Source organism: Petromyzon marinus, chromosome 14 (genome assembly GCF_048934315.1).
Source record: "Petromyzon marinus isolate PM22_M1 ecotype Great Lakes invasive population chromosome 14, UKy_Petmar_22M1.pri1.0, whole genome shotgun sequence".
NCBI classification, from domain to species: domain Eukaryota; kingdom Metazoa; phylum Chordata; class Hyperoartia; order Petromyzontiformes; family Petromyzontidae; genus Petromyzon; species Petromyzon marinus.
In genome coordinates this window covers 15,339,943-15,365,746 of record NC_133680.1, presented here as the reverse complement: position 1 = coordinate 15,365,746, position 25,804 = coordinate 15,339,943, and the positions used below count along the sequence as shown (strand labels likewise).

Genomic DNA, 25,804 nt, shown 5'->3' with positions numbered 1-25,804 from the left:
ACTATTTGATTTGTGTTTGGTAATCATGCTCTGTTAAATGTGAGGTATTGTAATCGTTTAATTGTAGTGCCTCTGACATACTCTTTGGTTCTATTCGGTAAAGTCAAGTAGTATGGATCCTTGCAGTCACGAAAGCTTAGAATCTAGAATTGCCTCTGACATGTTTAATTTCACTCCTCATCAACAACTTTTTTGCCTGATGTATGAACATCTTTGAGAGAAGATTTCTGTGTGGAATTAAGGTGTGAATATGCATTCAGATAGGCGTCAGTGTGCATTTTTGATAAACACCATGTTATTTTTCCATGTAGGCCGTGTCTAAGCAGACTTTCCAGGAATGGGAGGATTTTCTCCACCTCCACGTCCATGATAAACTAAATGGTTGTGTAAAACACGGGTCGTAACATCTACGCGATGGTGACGTGATCGCATAGCGATGATGAGGCCAACCAACGCTGCTGTGCACTGATAATCCATTATCTTGTAGAGATCATCAATGATCTTTAGTAGAGCCGTATCAGTCCTGTGTAACTTCCGGTACGCAGGACAACAGGTTGAACCTGCCCATCGCAATGACGTGGGGAAGTAACTGCTTCAAAGGTGCTCTATGACCTTTGAAATCACTCAGGTTTGATATCGGGCAATAGTTTGTGGGGTCGCTATGGCTCAAGCTAACTTCAGGAGCGGTGTTATCTGTGCCATTTTGAATCGGTGATATCTTATTTGGCAGCTGTGCGATGAACATCGACACCTTTGCCACCGACGTTGGTGCCAAGGTCTCGAGTTTTTTTTATTGGTTCCAGGTTGATCAAACTCAAATGGCAGATCTAGAGAATGTGTTGCCTTCAAGTTAGAAACTGCCATCTTGGTCATCACTATTGGTGAAGAATGTCACAAGTACGATGCACAGACCGGGTTGACTATTTGATCGGTGGTTGGAGTACAGCAGACCCTTCACGACACGCCAGAGAGTATGGGGGTCGTGAGCTGATTGATTGACAGAGCATAGAATGATCTGTGAGACTTAGCTATGTAAACGAGTTAGACAAAACCGGTTTTCTTCCAAAGACGCTCCCAGCCTCCTCCGTGTCTGCTTCACACTTTCGATTGTCACCAGATTTTTGGAAGTTTGCCAGTGGCTGTTTAAGTAAGGATGGATAACATCCAGTTGTGGTAACTTCGGCCCAAGATTTTTGTGGAAGTTCGGTAGGACTCCATCAACGCCTGGAGCTTTGTCTGGCCTTATAGTGTCCAGAGCATCATTGACATTCTCTCTTTAAATAGTGACTAATGATTATTGGTTTATGACATGTCCAGTAAATAGGCATTTAAAAAAGATAACTAAAAATACTTAAAATTACAGTGAATGCTCATAGCATTTTAATCTTCGGCAGCAGAATCATTACGAGCGGAGTGCAGTTCGAGTACCTGTAGAGTACTTCTTTACGATACGTACTGTATAGGAATCTCGCAGCCAAAACCGCAAATGATCGAGCCAAAGGGGTCTGATGGGTGAACTGTACCTCAATACATTGTGTAAATAGTCAAATCTGCAATGGGAAAATCCACGATGGGCAAGGTTTTGGTGTATTGTATCCATTAAATTGTAGCAGTTTTTGACATGTTTAATCTCACTCCTCAGACTTTCAGCTTCTGACCAATATCTGAACATTTTATGAGAGAGGATTTTTGTTGTGGGTGATGGTGTGAGTGTGCATTGAGATAGGCATCAGTGTGCACTTTCTTTCCAATTTGTTCAAGTGACAACTTTTATTAATTGGCTTTGTCGGGTGGAGGTTTACGACACACATTGTACTTCCACGATGTAACCCAACAATCAATTATGAATCATATTGGTCGCGATAGCCTAAATATAAAATTATCACGGACTTGCTGCAGTCAGTCAAAAAGTACATGCATGTGTATACAAATATAACCTGAGTGGAAATTGGTTAGCGGCTATGAGCAAGTCTTACCGAAAGGGTAAACGTGCCTTTCCCCAAAGCCTTTACAGTGATGTTTCCTCCAGGTGGAATCTGTACACAACACAAACGGTTACATTTCTAGGTTAATGAATCATAGTCATCAGCCCCTCCTGTGTGTAAAGGATGCAGGAAGGCTCATTTTTATGAATGTAATAGATTTATATGGCAATGCTTTTCATAATAATTTAGTATATTTGTTGTAGCACCATTTTTATAGTGCAAGGCTATCACATATGGATTCTGTTTCACAGACACAGTCTTCAGTAATTTCACAGTAGAGGTGATGCTGCTGTGTGTAATCCCAGTTGAGTAATTTTCAGGTCATTTTTAAGTATTGGGATGTTTGGCCAATGACCAAAACATTGTAAGGTTTTGTGCTTTGTTTTAGTTTTGGGAGGAAATCGAAGAATCTGGAAGAACTAATACAGAACAGGGGGGAACAAACAACCTGCACATTCAAGTCACCCAAGTCATAATATAATCTAGGCACTTTTAGCTGTGTGGCAAGAGTGATACCACTGCACCATCCTGCTTCCAAATTTTCAATGAAGAACATTAACTCTTGCACCTACCTTATGGGGTTCTTGCACAAACCGAGTTTCTTCAGTAATTTTCATTTTCTTCTCAAAATTGTTTTTTGGGGATGTTATTTCCAGTTGCACATTAATCGGGATTTGACTGGAAGAATCCATCTTGTATTGAGCCATTGCTTGCAGGGCCAAAATGGTGCTCTACAAAACACAGCACACCACATCACTCAATAATAATGATCAGGATTGTGCAAGAGTTTGAGGTCATTAACAGGTAATGATTATGACAACGATTTGTTTTTAATAAGAGCCCACTCCTTTATGCAGAGGCATCTCAGAGCGCTTATCACACAATAAGTGACTTGCATCACATCTCATCTCAAAATATTGGCAGCTGTTCCTGTGTGGCACAAGGTGACTAAGCATCTGGACTGCAATTGGGCATTCGTCTGCCGGTCGGGGAGCAATCTCACTAAATGAATCAAATTTGAGTAATTTGCAGGTAATTTTCCCAAATGGACCGTGAAGCTGGAATACAATGGCCTCATATTTCAATTAATGTCGGGGGATCTTTAACGTCCACTCTAAAGCAGATGTCATGTAGTCGTGGTTAATAACCAAGGGTGGCTTGCAGGAATCGAACCACAAACCTCTGTTACAAACGGTGAACATGTTACCACTGGGCTCTGTCACCGCCCCAAACAATGCACATTTCCTGCTGACGATTTTGGTAATTTTATACATTTATGTGTGCACAATGCTTAAAACTGTAATAAAGTAATGGATAATATAACTTAATATGTAGGATTTTGCAGACAATATTATGATTGATCGATATTTTTGGGTGAGGCCACAATGATCTGGCCAAATTTATGTCGTTATGATCCAACACCATCGATATAACCAATAAAATTAAACAGTCAGGCGGTGTACAAGCATTGAACGGACAGATTTTTCTTGTTTCAGCTCACCAGTAAGGTGAACAATTCTCACATTTTTATATGTCAGGTGGTGGAGGGTCTTAACGATATAAATGTATCCAGATCATCCCTGGCCTTGCCCAAAAATCTACTGTGAATCAAAATAGATAAAAAGCCAGGACTTCAGACAATAGTCTTTGTTGAGAAAACGTAAATGACAAATTCGTTATTTTATTGTGCTTGCGCACCTCTGCAAACGTACTGTCATAACCTTTCAGAAATTATGTTACTGTATGGGAACACAGTGTGTGTGAATTAGTATCTGTAATTGTCTGTTCAGAGCTGGTAGCAGCTGCTTTTGCTTATGACGATATTCATGTGCACTGTTCGCAGTCACTTATGATGATGCCGACAATCATGGTTAGAGTAACGATCATCATACCCTCAGTGGAATTCTCATCATGATTTCATTAGTGCGAACTTGTGAGAACTTCCATTTGCAATCATCATCAGCTCCAACATCAGCAACATTCACATCATCAACAGCAACAGTATATTTCGATTTAAAGCTTTCGTGACTGAAATGATTCATCTTCTTTGGTTCTTTCGGTAAAGTCACGTAGAATGAGAATAAAATAATAAATTGATAAAATAAAATAACACAATAATATTCTCACGACGTTTCGGCCACAACACAAGCGGCCTTCATCAGGTGAAGGGAGCGAGACTGTCTGGTAGGACAGCGCTGGAGTGAGAGAGCCACGTTCAGATCACGGCTTTTAAGCTGTGTGAGAGGAACAAAGAGCCTTGACGAAGGAATTAGCATAAAATTTAGCATTGAAATGGCTGAATGATTAGCTTGTGACTGGTCACAGAAATAGTTATGTTAAAAGTTAAAGCATACACATCCGCAGAGGTACCCCTTGACAATGGAATTAGCATAGAATTTAGCATTGAAATAGCTAAGTTAAAGCATACACATCTGCTGAGGCACCCCTTGACAATGGAATTAGCATAGAATTTAGCATTGAAATAGCTGAGTGATTAGCTTGTAACTGCTCACAGAAATAGCTACGTTAAAGTCAGACCATACACATTCACCGAGGCACTTAGTACAAATCAAACAGGAGAATTTAGCATTGAAATAACTAGGCGAATTTAGCATTGAAATAACTGAGTGATTAGCTAGTGACTGGTCACAGAAATGACTATGTTGAAGTCAAGGCCTACACATCTGAGCTATTCACAGTACTATATAGTGAACCAATAAAAAACTAAAATATAAATTACCTTAATGTTATCAATAAACTCTATATTTTCCAATCAGCTAAGCTACCAACAATAAGTCGTTATATATCACAATGCTATATGGCGAAAAAATGGGTGGATTCTTACCCTCAACTTTAGCACCACGGATAGCTACGGGCCCCGTTCAGACGGACGAGTTCGTCCATGGTCGGAACAGAGGAGGGGGAGAGAGACAGCTGCGAGGCGCTATTATACTCCATGTTGTAAAACCATACCATTAACCGTGGTGTGAGAGGTATTAAGAGTCAATGCTGGTGAAAGAGCTGCGGTCTGAAGGTCATCGTAAAAATACAAGTAATTACGAACAGAAATGATTTAAAACATCTTTCCAGTGGTTACTAAGCCAGAATCCATCTTCTCGGTTGAAATTGTCTCTGTGCTTGTATATGTGAATGGCCTCATGAATGAATCTCTCATGGTAGCCGGTTGGTTTGCAAAGAACTTCCGTCTTGGAGAAGTCAATGTCATGTGAGCCCACTGAATTATAACAGTGATCTGCCACGGCAGAGGAATTCGTCCTACCGTGTTTCAAGTCTGCTTTATGTTCGCGGATGCGGTCCGAGATATGTCTTTTGGTTTCTCCAATGTAGCTACTACCACAGAGGCACTTTAGTTTGTAAACGCCCGGGTACTGTATGTCTGGAACAGCATCTTTTACAGATGGAACTAAATCACGGATTTTATGTACTGTGTTGAACCGGACCTGGATCTTGTGTTTATTCAGGATTTTGGAGATCTTTTTAGTGACCCCTGCAATGTAGGGTAAGGTGATGGTTTTGAGTGGCTCCACAAGAGGATCCTTCTTCATGACTGGAGTGATGGCTTTGCGGATTGTGTAGTCGGAGTAGCCATTAGCCCTGAGAGCCTGGTGTACGTGCTTGAGTTCACTGGTAATGTGTTCCTGGTCGGAAATGCATTGGGCTCTATGGTATAGAGTCTTGATGAGGGAGTTCTTCTGGGATGGATGGTGGTGGGAATCCGGTTTCAAGTAAGCATCTGTATGGGTAGCTTTCCTGTAGACAGAGTGGCTCATTGAACCATCATGTCTCCTTTTAATTAAGACATCCAAAAAGGGTAGTTTGCCATCTTTTTCGACCTCCATGGTAAATCTGATGGCTGGGTGTATGGAATTGATGTGGTCGCGGAATTGGTCTAGAGCAGGCTGGCCATGTGGCCAGATGACAAAGGTGTCATCAACGTACCTCTTCCATAAGGTCGGGCGTAGAGTGGCAGTCTGGATGGCTTCAGTTTCAAATTTTTCCATGAATACGTTAGCTACAACCGGAGATAGGGGGGAGCCCATTGGGGTGCCCTCAGTTTGTTTGTAGAAAGTTCCATTCCAGGTGAAGTATGTGTTGGTTAAGCAATGTCTCACCAGGGGGGGTACATCAGTATGCAGTCCTTGATGAACCAGGTCTTCAATGATAGCGATGGTGTCAGGTACCGGGACTTTGGTGAACAAGGACACCACATCAAAACTGACAAGCAGGTCGTTTGGGGACAGGGAAATGCCTTTGATTGTCGATACCAGGTGAGTAGAATTTAGTACCGCAGAGGTGGTTTTTCCAGTGAAAGGTCGCAGTATATCAGCAAGAAAACGTGCCAGTTTGTAGGTGGGGGAGTTGATAGTAGAGACGATGGGACGAAGGGGTGTATCTTCTTTGTGTATCTTTGGAAGGCCATATAATCTTGGTGGTCTGGCAGCAGAGGGTTTCAACGAGAACTGTTTGATCTCATCAATTAATGCTGTTGAATCAGAGATGATTTTGTTCGTTTTAGTGACCAGGCTGTTGGTGGGATCTCTTTTTATTTTTGTATAGCTGCCATCGTTGAGTAGTTCTTGAATTTTGTTGTTATATTCTGTTTTGTCCATGATGACAGTGGCATTGCCTTTGTCGGCTGAGAGGACGACACTAACATCCCTCTTTTTTAATTGAGATAATTCAAAACGTTCGTCTTTGCTGATGTTGCTGGGTGGCAACTTAGCGTTTTTGAGGGTTGCAGCGATTTCAGATCTTGCTACGTCTGCAGAGATGTGACCTTCCAAAGATACACAAAGAAGATACACTCCTTCGTCCCATCGTCTCTACTATCAACTCCCCCACCTACAAACTGGCACGTTTTCTTGCTGATATACTGCGACCTTTCACTGGAAAAACCACCTCTGCGGTACTAAATTCTACTCACCTGGTATCGACAATCAAAGGCATTTCCCTGTCCCCAAACGACCTGCTTGTCAGTTTTGATGTGGTGTCCTTGTTCACCAAAGTCCCGGTACCTGACACCATCGCTATCATTGAAGACCTGGTTCACCAAGGACTGCATACTGATGTACCCCCCCTGGTGAGACATTGCTTAACCAACACATACTTCACCTGGAATGGAACTTTCTACAAACAAACTGAGGGCACCCCAATGGGCTCCCCCCTATCTCCGGTTGTAGCCAACGTATTCATGGAAAAATTTGAAACTGACGCCATCCAGACTGCCACTCTACGCCCGACCTTATGGAAGAGGTACGTTGATGACACCTTTGTCAGCCTGCTCTAGACCAATTCCGCGACCACATCAATTCCATACACCCAGCCATCAGATTTACCATGGAGGTCGAAAAAGATGGCAAACTACCCTTTTTGGATGTCTTAATTAAAAGGAGACATGATGGTTCAATGAGCCACTCTGTCTACAGGAAAGCTACCCATACAGATGCTTACTTGAAACCGGATTCCCACCACCATCCATCCCAGAAGAACTCCCTCATCAAGACTCTATACCATAGAGCCCAATGCATTTCCGACCAGGAACACATTACCAGTGAACTCAAGCACGTACACCAGGCTCTCAGGGCTAATGGCTACTCCGACTACACAATCCGCAAAGCCATCACTCCAGTCATGAAGAAGGATCCTCTTGTGGAGCCACTCAAAACCATCACCTTACCCTACATTGCAGGGGTCACTAAAAAGATCTCCAAAATCCTGAATAAACACAAGATCCAGGTCCGATTCAACACAGTACATAAAATCCATGATTTAGTTCCATCTATAAAAGATGCTGTTCCAGACATACAGTACCCGGGCGTTTACAAACTAAAGTGCCTCTGTGGTAGTAGCTACATTGGAGAAACCAAAAGACATATCTCGGACCGCATCCGCGAACATAAAGCAGACTTGAAACACGGTAGGACGAACTCCTCTGCCGTGGCAGATCACTGTTATAATTCAGTGGGCTCACATGACATTGACTTCTCCAAGACAGAAGTTCTTTGCAAACCAACCGGCTACCATGAGAGATTCGTTCATGAGGCCATTCACATATACAAGCACAGAGACAATTTCAACCGAGAAGATGGATTCTGGCTTAGTAACCACTGGAAAGATGTTTTAAATCATTTCTGTTCTTAATTAATTGTATTTTTACGATGACCTTCAGACCGCAGCTCTTTCGCCAGCATTGACTCTTAATACCTCTCACACCACGGTTAATGGTATGGTTTTACAACATGGAGTATAATAGCGCCTCGCAGCTGTCTCTCTCCCCCTCCTCTGTTCCGACCATGGACGAACTCGTCCGTCTGAACGGGGCCCGTAGCTATCCGTGGTGCTAAAGTTGAGGGTAAGAATCCACCCATTTTTTCGCCATATAGCATTGTGATATATAACGACTTATTGTTGGTAGCTTAGCTGATTGGAAAATATAGAGTTTATTGATAACATTAAGGTAATTTATATTTTAGTTTTTTATTGGTTCACTATATAGTACTGTGAATAGCTCAGATGTGTAGGCCTTGACTTCAACATAGTCATTTCTGTGACCAGTCACTAGCTAATCACTCAGTTATTTCAATGCTAAATTCGCCTAGTTATTTCAATGCTAAATTCTCCTCTTCTTTGGTTCTTTCGGTAAAGTCACGTAGAATGAGAATAAAATAATAAATTGATAAAATAAAATAACACAATAATATTCTCACGGACGTTTCGGCCACAACACAAGCGGCCTTCATCAGGTGAAGGGACGAGACTGTCTGGTAGGACAGCGCTGTCCTACCAGACAGTCTCGTCCCTTCACCTGATGAAGGCCGCTTGTGTTGTGGCCGAAACGTCCGTGAGAATATTATTGTGTTATTTTATTTTATCAATTCATTATTTTATTCTCATTCTACGTGACTTTACCGAAAGAACCAAAGAAGATGAATCATTGCAGTCACGAAAGCTTTAAATCGAAAACTAAATTCTCCTGTTTGATTTGTACTAAGTGCCTCGGTGAATGTGTATGGTCTGACTTTAACGTAGCTATTTCTGTGAGCAGTTACAAGCTAATCACTCAGCTATTTCAATGCTAAATTCTATGCTAATTCCATTGTCAAGGGGTGCCTCAGCGGATGTGTATGCTTTAACTTAGCTATTTCAATGCTAAATTCTATGCTAATTCCATTATCAAGGGGTGCCTCTGCGGATGTGTATGCTTTAACTTTTAACATAACTATTTCTGTGACCAGTCACAAGCTAATCATTCAGTCATTTCAATGCTAAATTATATGCTAATTCCTTTGTCAAGGCGCTTTGTTCCTCTCACACAGCTTAAAGGCCGTGATCTGAACGTGGCTCTTTCACTCCAGCGCTGTCCTACCAGACAGTCTCGTCCCTTCACCTGATGAAGGCCGCTTGTGTTGTGGCCGAAACGTCGTGAGAATATTATTGTGTTATTTTATTTTATCAATTTATTATTTTATTCTCATTCTACGTGACTTTACCGAAAGAACCAAAGAAGAAGCAACAGTATAATTGATAGTGGACTTAGGTTAGGCCAGGTAATGATGTGGTCAAACACAGCCAAACAATTTAAGCGGTTAATGCACCAATTATCATATTGTAAATTGTTGAGCAATTTTCTGAATAAAATGTAGGAATTGGATGTGCGAGGTCAAGCATATTCAGGTGCTCGTGAGCTAAAGCCGTACTAACTCGCTTGTACGTGTAGCAATTCGATGGTTGGCTATGTCATATGGTGGAGGGTCTTACAACATAAATTTGGCCAGATCATTACATTGTCCAACCCATAATAATTAATAATTGTAGGTCGGAAAATCTCCCCGGTCTCTCTGCTGTGAAGAAGGCCCAATACTCAAAATATCAACTGATTAAAGGTATACAAATTTGTGACTTCATGGTTTAATTCTTAAATCTTGAGGACGTTATAGCAAGGTACACAGTACATGAAATGGGATTGGGTGTCAATAAGTTGAGTACATTATCGTGAAATTAGAAAGTGGGAGGAATATTACTGAATATATGTTTATGACGAATGTGGCGAGTTTTTGAATTGATTTTGTTTAACTGATCTTGATTTGAAGCTTTCGTGACTGCAGGAATCCACTCTTTGGTTCTTTCGGTAAATTCACGTAGGTATAAAATAAAATAAATCACAACACAAGCGGTCATCCTCAGGCGGAAAAAATATATATATATATAATCCAGCAGTGGAACTGCTGAACCAGCGAGAGAGCAGCTACAACAAGGTTATATATGTGGCGATGGGCAAGCAAGCGGGGACTGAGCAGGAAAGGAATTCCAACCACGGACGTAAACACGTCAGTTGTGTTAATGGGGGAGATTAGGGAGAGGGGGATTAGGGAGGGAGATTAGCATGAATGAGCTTCCGTCGCTGCATAAGAGTATCATGCCCGCATATGCACACGACAGCAGTGTTAATGAGAGATTAGCACCATGTGAGTGCAATCCAAAGGGCATGTGAGCCTGACAGGTGCAATCCAAAGGCATAGAGAGAGAGACACAGAGAATGCGAAATAACAGCTGACATAGGCAGTGTACGGTCCGAGTATCCATTCATCCTGGAGCACGTACACCAAGCCCTCAGTATGAATGGATACTCGGACCGTACAATCCGCAAAGCTGCCTCCCCAGCCATGGGGAGACAACCTTCTGAGGATCCAACCAAAACCATAACTTTACCATACATAGCAGGGGTTACCAAAAATATTTCCAAGATCTTAAACAAACACAAGATCCAGGTTCGTTTAACACAGTACACAAAATCCGTGATTTAATCCGATCTGTAAAGTATATGATTCCTGACGTGCAATACCCTGGTGTTTACAAACTGAGTTGCGGTTGTGGCAGCAGTTACATTGGGGAAACGAAGCGACATGTCTCGGACCGCATTCGTGAACACAAGGCAGATCTGAAACACGGTAGGACCAATACCTCTGCCATTGCTGATCATTGTTTTAACACTGTGGGCTCACACGAAATTGATTTTTCCAAGACGGAGATACTCTGCAAACCTACCGGCTATCTTCAGAGATTTGTTCATGGAGCCATCCAGATATATAAACACAGACACAACTTCAACCGAGAAGATGGGTACAAACGGAGCAATCATTGGAAGGACGTTATTAACCAGATAAAGTCTTAACTGACTGTGATGTTTCCATCCTACCTGCCTATGTCAGCTGTTATTTCCGACTCTCTTGTGTCTCTCTCTCTATGCCTTTGGATTTTATACCTACGTGACTTTACCGAAAGAGTTTGTTTAACTGACAGGTCTATCGCTGAAAATGCCACTTTATTTATTGTGACTCACACACCTGTGTAGATCCGAAGCCACCCCCATAGTTTCGCTGCTCGGTGAGCCAGTCAACAACTCCTCGAGCGCTCTCATGGTCCTTATGCTGCAGATACGTCAGTAGCCCATACGCGGTGGCCTCCACTGAGATAGTAGACATCTGAAGCCCATGACTTGCTTCGTCTGCCTTCCAATAGCGACGGCCTAAAACATGGGGTACAAATATATCCACAAATTAGTGTCTCTTCACCCTCATGGTGTATTGCAGTAATAGGTAACTGATTTATGGAACAGTAACAAAAATCACATATTGATGTATGGGTTCTTTAACCATTAAATTCAATTTAGTAATTCGAATGTATTAATTCATAATTTTATAATTATTTAATCCATGTAGTATTCACCCTATTATAGCACAAGGCTATGACAGTATGCAATGGTTTCACAGTAGGGGGCGATTTTGCTATGTGTAATCCTAAATTAGTAATTTGCGGTGTAATTTTTAGAACTTGGCAAATTTTCACAATAATGCCGGCACACAATGGCCTCCTTGTTTTGCATTACATCAAGTGATCTGTGACATCCACTATGAATCAGACAGCCCGTATTAGCTCTGTGAACGCAATAATAACCAGAGTGGCCTGCTGGATTCAAACTGTGAACCTCTGAAACAAGTGGCATACACACTAGGCATGAGTCATGTCACTGCCCCAAATATTATATCATAAATATTTATACTATAGCCAATAATAGCACCAACCGTTTAGCTCAAAAGTGACTCTGCTCTCCAGTTTCTTCCAGCTGCTGTGGGCTGCTTCAGACCCCGGGTCTTGCAGAGCCAAAGCGTATGCTGTGATGGCGATTGTGTACATACGCTGGAGGCCGGACACTTTACTTGCCAGGAATTGTACCGCTCTGTTCATGCTCTGCTGGTAGTTCTGAGCATCCAGACACAAACATTACGCGTTACACAACAAATACTGTTTTCTGTACAATATTGCATCATCATAATCATCAGCCATGATTAATACACTGGTGGCCTCCCCAAGCCTCCATTTTCCCCCGACAATGTAATGCAAGCATCCATCTCGCACCTGCACACAAACTGTTTTCATCGCTCCATGTCTTGGTGGACGCACTTTCAAATGCATTAATTCCGTCGCTGCCACTCTGTTAATATTTCTGGCCATCGTCCATCATCCCTTCTAGCCAAGATGTGTCTAGCCCAAGCCCACTCTTAATAGTTTGGATCATGTCATTAACCTGAATGTCATCAAATCCACGTGTTCCTGTTTCCATGCTTGTAATTCCAAGCATGGATGTCATCATTCTTTTTTCGCACTTCTCAGTTTTTGTTCTGGATTTTTAATTATGGACTGCATTTATGCAGATAGATTGGCATCTCCTTAATACTGTGTAATTTTATTTAAAAAATTCACGGAATGGATGATAGAAAGTAATTATTCCATTTCGTAATGTTACATTCCTTAATGTTCCCTTTCTCATTCAGACCACGAGTTTCAATATTTACAAAATGTTACTTTTTCAGTTCTGTCTGAGCTGCTACAGCAGTGTAATTGTTAGCACACAAGACTTCTTCCAATTGAGAGTTTGAGTCCACATTCCGGCACAGCAGTTTAAACAATAGGACAAATTTCTCAAATCTCCCTGCCGCCACTGTGTACCCAGTAGTGTAAATGGTTACACCATCGGCAAGTTGAAAATGGTGGGGTAAAGTGTGAGTATGCCCACATCTATCAAGACATCAGATCACCAGTAGCATGAGTAGGCAATTGCAGGGCTGCACCTTTAACTTTAACCTAATTGGTGGAAGTGCACCTTACTGCTGTACCATTTTTGGCTGCCGACCCATCTTGGCGGTCCATCGTAAGTGACGATGGCGAAGTATATCACATTGCTGAAACTCAGAGGTGGTGCCTGGAGTGACTGATCAGGCCGAATTTGGCATGTAATCATCGTAATGATTCTCTCTGTGTGCAAGTCCTTTCTCAAATATATTGGCGATCATAGCCCTCCATTTACCTCTGTCCATGATATTACTCAAGAACGTTGCATTATATACTCCCAGATGCATCCATTTGTTTAAATTGGTGATGTACCATTCCCATTCCCTTGTAATGTGCACTGATGCCTACTTCACGGAGGGTGACATTGTGCACTGATGGCTACTTTACGCAGGGTAACATTGTGCACTGATGCCTACTTTACGGAGGGTGACATTGGCACGTAAAATAAAGATTGATTGATTAAAGAGCGATTTATACTGATTTGCCTATATCTTCTGGTATACATCCCGTGTAATAAATTGCATTTGCAAGTTCTGTCACTTTCTCTTTTCCAACATCATCAAGATATCTAATATTTTCTACTGAGTTATTATCAGGTTCTGTCACCTTGCCATCTTTCATTTTCCTGGTGGCACCTAAATTTTAATCCTTTTAAAATGTTTAGTCTTTCCACATTTGTTTAAATCTCTGGCCTCTCACCTTTATTGTTATCATATAGCTCATTCATATACTCAGACACATTTCGAATATCTGCTTTCTCGACGTGAAAACAGAACCACCTTTTGACTCTGTACAAGCACTGGGAGAACCATATGCTTTCCAAATAATGTTATTCTCCTATGCATTAATCTTACAATCGTATCTTTCATACTCTCTATTTCCTTACATTGTTCATTTATCCATTTTTCTTTTACTTTGAATAGCTCTTAATCTATTTTTAGAGCTGTTATGTTTTTTTCTGAGTTTATCAATCAGTTTTTAATAAGTAAACCTGCATTTTAGGGCTCCCTATTGCTTTCTTTAACTTTCATATCACTCTAATTTTACATACAATGGCAATATGTTCACTTCCACAATCGGCTCTAGATTTGCCTTTGAAGAATCTCATTTCGAAAATGTCTGTTTTTGGTCATGAAATAAATCTGGTTCTGACGACGGTCACCTGGGCTCTTCTAGGTCCATAATATTCTGGGATCTTCTTTGAGCCACATGTTTGTCACTGTGTCTATTTATTGTGAAGTAATATATAAAATGTTATGTTTCATTCCTTTTGCCTCATCCATATGGTCCAATTATATAATCTACCCTACGCTCTCCAACTTTTTCATTGACGTCTCCCGTCTCCATTCTTACCACCTGAGATTTACACTGTTCTTTAGCCTTGTCTATCTTCTCATAAAATGCCTCAAGTTCTTCGTCTGAGTATTCAGCTGTAGGGGCATATGCTACTTGAATGATGGAGATGTCAAATGGCTCTCATATCTGCAAAAGTCTTATCAGAGAGCTTGCTGCAGCATTCCTACTCATCTCACATTTGTATTCCCTACTGAATAGATTAATAACTTTCCATAGGTTGTAAAATGTCCACTACCTTTCCATCTAATTTCACTCAGTCCTAAAAGTGTTTATACCAAGTCTTGTCATTTGTTGCTTTGCAATTTCTAATGTTCCTATGTTATAGAGTTCATATTTTCCAAGTTAATGTTCTTAGAATGTTTTTGTTGTTGTGGACAGTTGCAGGACAACAAGTCGAGTGTCACGTGCCACCCATGACAGTTTGTATCAGACAAGGTGCCATAATCCTGTGGAACCCCCCATCTACGCCATTGTGAACATTACTGCTTCTAGTATTAATACTTCTAGTTCTGGACATGACTCCATTGGTAAATACAGCAGTGGTTTTCCATTAACTTCTGCTGTTATATTTATAGGGTTTAATCTTCTAGCCTTTGGTTCACAACCTATTCCACAAGTCAACAGAGAAGAAGGGGGGGGGGGGCGACGCAGTGTAATTTATGTCAATGTTCAAATTACGATGTAGTTGAGTAGCCATCACTATTCTGATACCAGTGTAATTGAGCCGATTTAGCAGTTTAGATGATTACGATGTTTAAACTAAGTTCATTTGAGACGGTGACGCTAATCATTAGGCATCATGGTTGAGAAGAACCGGTGGCTCGGTTGACAATGCAACTGAAATGTAGCAGTCGCTAGCCTGGGAACGCTGCACTGTTGGAACACGACACCCACGCTTGTGCTCTCTTAGGCGGTGACGTTTACACTGTTTCTCATCACCACATTCATAATCTCTTTCTCACCATCACCATGCTCAACGTGGCCATACGTGCCCTCACGACGTTGATGCTTGCGCATTGGTTCCACATTCCAATGTGATCCCCAGAGCTGACGATGAGTGGGGTTTGCTGACAGTCATGGAATTTACCCATTGCCCTCAATGTAGATAACCAAAAGGTTGCCACCACAGGAATCAGGTAGGTGGTGAATGTCGATAGTCATCATGTAAACACTATACTCTAGGTACCATGCTGATCACATGAGGTACAGCATGAAGCGGATTAATTAAATAATATAGTGCATTTATTTTGTGCTATTTGTATAGCACAAGGCCATCATGATAGTGCTGATATGTTACAGAGGCACAGTCTGCAGTAATTTCGCAGCAAGGGGTTGATTGCTATTTGTAAATCCATTTAGTTGCTTTGTAGGTAACTTTTCAAATTTGGACCATGACGCTGGCATACAATCATCTATTTGTTTCAAATTACTTGGATCTTTAACGTCCAATGTAAAGCAGACGGCATGAAGAATTTAATGACAAATACAGCTCCAGTAATCAGGCTGACCATTTTCAATCCGTGAACCTCTGAAACAGGTGGCGAACGCGCTACAGTTGGGTTTACTGGTCGTGGGAGTGGCACGCAATCAACATTTTGTCAGCTCAATTCCTCATTCAGGGTTGACTTAATTCATCATCCCTCTGATGTCGTTAGATCAGCAGTTGTCCAATGGAGAGAGCTCCGCTGCACTAAGATTGTGGAATGTAATTCTGTATTGCTGAAGTGTGATAATTTATACATGGTGGAATTTAATACCAGAACAGCGCCTCCACAATATTCTTGCGCTTGTTGGATTCCGATGAGAATAAATGCCGTCATAGACACGTGGCCTTCCAATCCACCCACTCCACCCTGAAAAAGTAAAATGCATATCAAGCAATACAAATTAATTTAGAATACAAATTAATGTACATTGCAGCATGCAAGAAAGTGTATATTATTCAGTATGCTTGTTTATCCATAAAGGCATCATAACACTTTTCAGGGCAGTCACTCTTGCCTTCTACCAAAAAGCCTCACTACTCATTAGCAAAGCCACACTCACAGTAGAAGACAAATAATGTAACACTCTTTCACGGACACATGCGTAGACTTGGAGAATAGGTAGAAAGGGATAACTCTGAGACTGAACAGAACATAAACAGCGGAGACGCCTCAACTTGAATGTGTAAGAACATTGAAAAGTAGATAAGGACAAAATAAAATAAATAATAGAACACGACGTTTTGATTGCAACACAAACAACCTTAGATTAGTGCATCGGGTAGAGCTCATGGAGAGGAATATATTGCCCTATCGTTCACCTTCAGCAGACATAAAATGACGTCGCAATGCAGTTTATGCGAGAGCCAAGGGCTTATGGGACCCCGGGGTCCTGCCATAAGTTTCACTTGTCCTTAAATATCTTCTTTGCCTTGTTCCACCTTATCTTGCTTCTCTCATCGCCTATGTCCCCTCTCATCTTAATTCCCCATCTTCTATGTCTCTCTCTGTCTGTCCTCCCTGTCAAAATCCTGTTTTCTGTCCTCCCCCCTTGCACCCCTCTGCTGGATGAACATCCCTTGCACATTAAAGCTTACCTCTGTTTTAGTTGTCCATTCTCTTTTCGTTATCCTTAAGTACCCTCTATCGCTGTCACTTGATCTTTGTATACCCCTGCATCTACATTCTATAATGTCACCGTTTTGTAAGCAATGTTAAAGCACCTTGAGTGAAAGAACTCTATAAATATAAACGAGATTGGATTTGGGCATATTCTTTGCCTTCTGATGAAGCGGGACTTGTAGGCCGGTTTGGAGGTGGCCTTCCTGCTATATGGCTGGGACTAACATATGAAGGCCCAATAGGAATTAAATGGTTTACGAGACTCCATCTTCTTGGTGTTGTTTGACTTTAAGTTGTTCAAGTGGTAAGCTTAGTTTATTTCTGCCAGATCACCCTTCGGTTCACTACAGCGGCAGCCACTGCCTGGGAGGTAATGTCCAACACGTCGTTTCCCATCCCGAGGTGCAGAGAGAAGAGTGAGGCTTATGGGTAGGTGAGAAAGTGTAATGATGGCTCAAAAGCTGTATCTGCAGTGTGTTCCGTGGCCAGAAGGGAATTGCTGACTATGATTAATAAAATACCAGTTGTCAGTGGTATGGAAAGTAGAGAAACTGCACAATGATCGTTTTTACTTTCTCAATGATGATTGTATCCATTAAAACTGGCTTGCAAAAGCTTTTGTCTATACACACAATTATTACTTGTAATTTATAACACAGTATACACCTGCATCTCGCGATGGTAGACAGGAGCATCCTCTCTATAGGAGCCATCGCTGTTCTGTCGGTGTTTAATGACCCATTCCACTGGCCCGCACAGTTCCTTGTTGTCCACTATGATGATACTCTTGGCCAGAGAGTACACCTTCACCACAAACGCTGTCAACCTGGATAATTTAAAAACATCAGAATTATAACAATAGTAATAACTTTTTTTAAATTCTTGGTTCTTTCGGTAAAGTCACGTAGAAGGGAAACAATAAAATAATTAAAATATATAACAACAATAAAATTCTCACGACGTTTCGACTGCAACACAAGCAATCATCATCAGGTGTGAAAAACACAGCAAGAAAATTTGTTGCAGTCGAAACGTCGTGAGAATTTTATTTGTTATATATTTTTATTATTTTATTGTTTCCCTTCTACGTAACTTTACCGAAAGAACCATGAATATGAATCCCTGCAGTCACGAAAGCTTTAAATCAAAAGTAATAACTTTGATAAGTACATTTAGTATTTGCGTCATTCTCATAGTGCATGGCTATCAGACACAGTCTGCAGTAGTTTCACAGTAGAGGGCAATGTTATATATAATCCCAAATAAGCAATTTAGGGTATAATTTCCCTAATTTGATAATCGCCTACTCATTTAAAATTATATCTTTAATGTCCGCTGTGAGCAGACAGTGCATACTATTTATACAAAATACACCCACAGAAAAGTGTGCTGGTTCCGAACCATGAACCTATGCAACAAGCGGCAAACAGGATACCTTTGGGCCATATCACTGCCTCAAATGTTAGTGACATATTGAGGCAGTGGGAATGGTTCATAAAGGTTTCTCTTTAATTATTTCGAAAAAGCATTTTTACTAATAATGCTGAATACGCTGTTGTTACTGATACAACTTTTTTTCATTTAGAAAATCGACAGCTTTACTTATTTTATTTACAAAATTTACTTGTGTATAATATAAGGTACACATGGGAGTCATCATATAAACAGGAATAGTATGTACCAATAAATAAGCCACAGGCTAACTCGATTAAACAGATTCATTACATTGATTGAGCACTCTGCTAAAACGGAAGGAACCATAAAGCAATTTAACACCTAGTATTTCCCAGCCAATATGAATTAAGTTGGCACGTACAAGTGTTTAACGTGCCAATTATAATTGTTTCACCTCACTGAGTATGTCAAACAAGAATTCTCACAAATTTAGACGTGACAATTAGTTTTCAACTGCATTCAACAGGACAAGATTAACAAAGTCAGAATAACAATCCTGGAAGTATTATCTGACTTACTGGACTGTTATTCTGGTTGTGAGAATTGTTCTTCAGCTTTCCAGTGTCGGGTGGTGGAGGGGTCTTAACGAAACACTTGGTTCAATAAAAAAAGATATTATGAATCTAGTCATTATTTTATTTGTTTTCCATTAATTTAGATTCCTGATGTTTCAGTTCCCATCTCAAAATGGCCTAAAACCAAACGGCCATTCTATTAATTAACATTTCCTCCAGTATCATTTTAAAATATGTCAACAGATGTTCTAACTTCCTCCACAGTTTTTTCTAGGTCACTGCATCACCCTCCTACAGCATGAATACACTTATCTTCCAATCTTCAATCAAGATAATCTAAACCCTGACAACCCCTTACTCTCCCATTGCATTAGGCATCTCTACTGCGAGTCCTGATGGGCCACAGGCTTTTATATATTACGTTTTTCCTGTAGTTACTCTAACTCGCTATTTGGTGATCGAATGTCATTCTTCCTTTGTTTCAATGTTGGCTACCATATATTGTCTCTCCTCTTATTTAAAAAAAAGAATATATACAATTCTTGAAAAGTTTCTGAAATCAACAGCAGCAGAGCATCAGCAGAAGCGTGGCAGATGTGGAAGTGTGAACTCTAACTTTTATTTCTACTTTATTTAGACACATACAGTAACAATTGTTTTTAATGGTAACAGGTTAATTGTTGGCCCAACGTTTAATCGATTTCAAATACGTTTTGAAAGTTAATTTTCTCAAGTAACGTTTATTTTAAATTAATTTATCTCAACAACATTGGGCAGAAACAGGAAGAGCACAGAGTAGGCATGCTAAGGAGAGAATAACCAATGGCAATGCGTGCACTGGTTTATCTGCATTCTATAGTGTGGTGGCATGGTGGAGTTGAAAGCAGCTTACCAGGTGCTACTTGGAGTATTAAGAAAGGCTGCATATGAATGGTCAGCTTTCCTGTAGGATAGCTCCCGACTATAACCTTCAAAGTAAAATATATATAAAAAACACATAATAATTAGGACATATGCAATGCAGCGAAATACTGGCAAAAACATGCCTTTTAGCTGGAATAGATGACTTGGGTAAACCTGTGGTGGAGGCAGCGTCTTGCAATCCTCCCTTGCCAGGGAACCCAACAATTGGTATTGTATTGATATGTTGGATAATCACATTCACCATGTAAAGCCCTATCATCATGATCAGGTTCCATCAGCAGATAGCCCGCAGGTGTCTACTGCACATTTCATAATTTGTTTCCTCTGTCTTGTGCCAATATGCTTAAGTAGTGCCACATCTCTCTGGCACCAAACTCGTATGTCATCATAAAGTAATTCTCTGTTAGGGCTTCCTCTGTATCCAGTTCCTTCCATTTTTCTTAACAACACACTTTTATACTCTTTGGTTCTTTCGCTAAAGTCACGCAGTTAGAAATGAAATAAAACAAATCATGACGTTTCAATCGCAACACAAGCAGTCGTCATCAGGCAAAAAAGGGCTTTATTTCTAAGTGCGTGACTTTACCGAAAGAACCAAAGAGTATGGATTCCTGCAGTCACAAAAGCTTCAAATCAAGATTGAACACACTTTTAATTTCCCTGTTGTCCATCCGACATATGTGTCCAAATAGTACCAGTTTTATTCTTATCACTGCCTGCATCAGGTATTTTTCTATCTGCAACATTTTTCTTACATCTAAATTGGTCACTCTTTGGGTCCAGTTTAGATACAGTATCCTTCTATAGCAATACATTTTGAATGCCAATATCTTATCTCTGTCAGTCTTTTTCAATTTCCAAGTTCCACAGGCATACAAAGCTGTACTGAACACGTATGATATTACAATTTATCAGTTTGGCCTTGTGCCTGATTTGATAGCTTCTCCAAATGTTATTGAATCCTGCTATTACTCATTTTCCCTTCGCAAGCCTTGCTCTCATGTCTTTCGTACAGTCCTTGTCCCATGTCAGTGGACTTCCCAAATATACAAATATCTTTACAAGTTTACATTCACAATCTTGCTGCTTTCCCGTGTTACTTCTTTCTAAATTTCCTTCCTTCTGAACACCATCGTCTGCCTTTTCCACGTTAATCCTCAGTCCTGCATCCTTAGGAACATTTTCCTGCAGTACTACGCAGCTTCCATAAGATCTATGTCGTCCACATATGTCTCAGGTTATTTATTATTTCTTCTTGCACAGAGATTACTGTGGCATTGTCCTGAATGGTATCCATCACTCTTTCCAAATATGTGATAGTGGATCGCTCTATCTCATAGCTATTATTGTTGGAGACCATTCTCCTATTTGCTGTCCAAGCTATACTGACCTTTCACCTATATCCTGAAGAATCTGTCAGCCTTTTCCCTACACCCTATAATCTGATTTTTTTCCCACGTTATAACTTGCTTAGTCAAATCTAATGCTTTCTGAAAATCTATGAAACAGTTGTAAACCAGCCTATTCTTTCTCTTTACTTTCTCTGCTCTAAGCCTTAACTTTAAAATTAGCTGTACTGTGTTCCTATCTTTCCTACACCCTGCCTGTTCATCTGCTAAATATTCCTCAGTCTGCACTTTGAATTTATGTAATAGTATTATCATTAGTTACTTCCCCATGTGGTTCATTAGTGCAATAGTTCTGTTATTTTTACAATCGGTGAAATCTCCTTTGTTGGGTATTGTCACCAGTATGGATTTTGTCCATTCCTTAAGTATTTTCCCTTCTCTCTATATTTAGATACAAAGCTCGTGGATTTCTTTTATAAGTTCCTTCCCTCCAGCTTTTATTATTTGTCTGCCTATGCCGTCCACTCCTGGACTTTTGTTTTGCGTCTACTGTTTTATTGCCTTTTAAAATTATTTGTATAATATGTTATCATTTCCATCACGCCTCGGTAGTGGGGATATATTTTCTTGTTCATCCAGCAGCTCTTTATTCTCTTGATCTGTCTCTCTATACAAATCGCTACAATACTCAGTCCATCCCTTTTTGTCTCTTCTTTGTCCATCAAGATCTTCCATCTTTACTTTTTTATCACTGTTTTCCACTTCCTATTTAGGGTTCTTGACTAGTTTTTACACCTCCCTAGTCTTGTATTCTCCAGCATAATATTCAATGTCACTCCAACAATTTCTGATTATCCTGTCTTTCCGATGTCCTTACTTCATTGCATAACGGTTTGTACTTAGTCGGTATCTCATCCGATTCCTTTATCTTTAGCCTTATTTTTCTCTTTTCCTGTGCGAGTTCCAAATTTTATCAGTTATCCATTTTCTTTTGGGTTTTCTTCTAAAGGTATTGTTGCTTCTTTTCCATTAAATCTCACTACAATTACCCTTGGAATAACATGTCTATATCACAGTAACTATGCTTTGGCTTTTGCATTCAACATAAACCTTACCCCTCCGGTGTGCAACTTTTATTCCCTTGACCAGATCACTTCATCCCTATTTATCTCCCCCATTCCTGTCCATCTCATTTTTGCCAGTCCTAAGATTTTGTACCTGTATATTTCAATTTCATTTCTTAGCAGCTTTAACTTGCCCGTTGTCCATGGTGTTCTCACATTCCATGTCCTTACTGTGATATCCTAATTCGCCATTATAAGCCTCTTCATTGTTTTGGAATTGGCTGCTTTATTTCCTGAATGTATCAAACAGTAATTTATGATATTCTATAATTGACCACCACATCTCGGCTTCTGCGGTGGCCCCCACACTATTCCTTCGATCCTTCATGAGATGAAATAATGCAAAAGCGAGGTATCTGGGCTGCACACTTGCTGCTGAACTACAAGTCACCCATTTTTGGAGGCCACTCACCTTGTTTGAGGAACTCTATTGCCTCTTCTCTCCGATTGAGGCCAATTTTCTCCCACTCCTGGACTGAGTCCAAATAAATGAGTGTCAGTGTAGTTGGAGCCATGTAAATCATGTTCTGTTCACCACATCCTAATGGAATCCGAATCAGATGTGATATGGATTTGGCATCGAGGGTGTTGACCATAGTCTCTGCCAATTCATCTCCTGAAAAGTAAAAAAAAATAACCCATGGTTATTGAGGTTAATTCAGCCAGTGTTTTCCAACAGCAATTTTACTATTCAGGCAAAGTTGCTGGGTAGGCCGGTCCAGAACAACCTGGCTCCGGTCATCAGGTAAGCACCCAGTCGAACGCTGATGGAAATGATCTTAAAATATCTATACTGGCTGCCACTGCACCACATATACGTAGCATGTACATTTGAGACTGCGATTCCTGGGCTGGAGCTCACAGAATTGGCTCCACTAGTTACATATTTAGCTTCCCTGGAAGGGCCCTGGATACCAACGAGTGTCACGACGTGAACACTGATGCCTGGCTATCTCAAACCGTTTCCAACTCATTGCGTTTTAGGTCATGTCACCTGCTCTTCAATTTTACTAAGAGTGGAAGTGCCGACCGCAAAATCATCCATCACAGATTGTGCTTTCAGCATTGCAGCGCCAGTCAGCTGGAACTTGGTCAGTTGGGAATTCCACCACTTACCAAGCGATCAACATCTGGTCTGACCAGCTTCAAAACAAACTCAAAACCAGCAGGTTCACTGGTTCGATTGGAAAATGACTGGTGACCAGGCGATTGCCTCTTTCAATTTCATGCTATTGTATAAATATGGATTATTATACAAAACATCTCAATATTTGGCACAGGTCAAAGTCATTGATAAGAGAAATAGGTGCAATCCTATACTTGCTTGCTCATTCGTACCACTGCTTAGCGAAAGATATGCCATTAGAGCGAACTCTAGAGGGTATTTGATTTATTCTTCCACGTTGGATTATGTCCAGTGCTCTAACAATCACACCACTTGTCGTGACATTTCCCTTCGTTTCTCAGGTAGGAAGGTAAACATGCTGTGTTTATCTCTAACCATGTGGCAATCTGGTAATCAGGCTTTTACTGTTTTTTTTTTCATTTGGTTACTGGTAATGCACAAAAACCATTGTAACAGCTCTAATACCAAGACACTTCAAGGGATTTTGGATGAAGTTCTTGATGTCAGCATTATTTATCTCAGTGATGTTCATAGCACCATTAGCATAAACATTGGGGGAAAACACTTCAGAAAACATCTTCACAGTTTCCAACAACCTACTTTTTGTACTGCCTCGAAAATAAGCTCTCGGAGCCCTATGATGCTGCCGGTCACTGCAGTGAGATGGCCCAGTGGAAGTGCGTTCGTCGCTTGTTGCAGAAATTTGTGGTTCGAAAACGGCAGACTGCCCTGGTTAAATCTACAAAATGGCAGACTGCCCTTTGTCCACTTCACAGTGAACGTTAAAGATTATCTGACATTCAAAACAAGTAGGCCATTGTGTGCCGGCTTCAAGGTCCACATTTTCTAAAGTAACAAAAATTGCACCGCATAATACTCTTTTGGGATTACACATAGCAGCATCACCACCAACTGTGAAAGTATTGCAAATTTTGCTTGTGAAACATTGTACCTTTATAATAGCCATGCGCAATAAGAATGGTGTAGATACCAAATATTCTAAATTATGTTTAATTACTATAGCAAACCACACCTAGAAACAGCCTTGCATGAGCTGCAGCAGATAAGAGTTTTGGCATTATAGAAAGTGTGCATGGGAGAATGTTGTAAGTGGGTGGTGGCCTTCACTGTAACACTTATGATGTGGATTTGTATCATGTCCCTTTCTACTCACCTTTAACACTAATGAATGTTAAAACTTCAGAGTTGGGCACAATGTCCGGACTGATTTCATTTTTTATAAAGAATGTATCTCGCTCTTCTGCAAATGAAATAGATTACAGTGTGAAAAGCAACCCTCACAAACACCGGCCAGGTTGAAGCTGCAGATATTTTCACTCATGCAATAATCTCTCTCGCAAATTACTGAATGGAAATATGAACCTCTAACCTTTTGATGTACCTTACCTTACATCTGTACTTACCGCTTGGTCTTCTGAAATAACTTCCTTTTTATAGTTGGCAAACATGCCCCATTAGTAATGTTTAATAAGGGGGAATCAAGCCTCTTGGTTCAACCCATAAATTGCCCAGATCATCCGCTTTAGAAACCCAGCTTGGAAAGGCTCTCTAAGCAAACAAATTTGGACTCACATGGACAAACTAGAAAGCCCTGAGGAACCACTGCACCTCATTAGTCTAGCAGCCCAAATACTGTAATTTTCAGGATACAATCTTGGATTCATAAGATGATCCAAACTTTTCTGGAAATCCATAGAGAACCTAAATGCAAAACCAACAGCCCATATATTTAACTTTCCATTATAGAGGCATCCATCTCTCCTCAATAAAAAAGCTGCTCGTGTGTGCCACTCATCATAAAGGTGGCACTACAGATGGTCCTAACTATTACCACTATCTCAATCCTCTTCCCTGGCATCAAGTTATTTGAGAAGATCTTAAAATTGCAAATTACATCCCAGAATAAGCCCTCTTACATCCGAAGTAAATCTGGCGTTTGAGAAAAATAGAGCACTGCCCCTTCAATACTCAATACTCTTGACTTTATCTTCAACAGTCTTGAATCTCATCGTCATTGCGCCATCCTATTCCTTGACTAGTTAACAGTGTTTGCCACATGACCACTCTGTCATTTTGCAAAGGCTAAAATGCCAAATTTTTGGGATTGTGCAATCAAATGGATTTACAACTACTTATCTGATCAATTAAAAATTGTCCCCATAAATAATACATCATCTGAGAGGACCCCCATT

At 40.5% G+C, this 25,804-nt stretch overlaps 1 protein-coding gene across 1 annotated transcript in view; it reads right to left on the bottom strand.

Annotated features, from left to right (window-relative positions):
* The window catches only part of LOC116942274 (complement C3), a 181,401-nt gene that overhangs the window by 44,173 nt on the left and 111,424 nt on the right, over nucleotides 1-25,804 (bottom strand). Inside the window, exons 24-32 of the mRNA XM_032953975.2 lie at nucleotides 24,766-24,852; nucleotides 22,878-23,081; nucleotides 19,961-20,036; nucleotides 17,765-17,924; nucleotides 16,250-16,345; nucleotides 12,089-12,266; nucleotides 11,351-11,532; nucleotides 2,558-2,716; nucleotides 1,977-2,036 (exon numbers count right to left, since the gene is read on the bottom strand). Coding sequence (XP_032809866.2) covers nucleotides 1,977-2,036; nucleotides 2,558-2,716; nucleotides 11,351-11,532; nucleotides 12,089-12,266; nucleotides 16,250-16,345; nucleotides 17,765-17,924; nucleotides 19,961-20,036; nucleotides 22,878-23,081; nucleotides 24,766-24,852 — 1,202 coding nt within the window. The remainder of the gene's footprint in view (nucleotides 1-1,976; nucleotides 2,037-2,557; nucleotides 2,717-11,350; nucleotides 11,533-12,088; nucleotides 12,267-16,249; nucleotides 16,346-17,764; nucleotides 17,925-19,960; nucleotides 20,037-22,877; nucleotides 23,082-24,765; nucleotides 24,853-25,804) is intronic.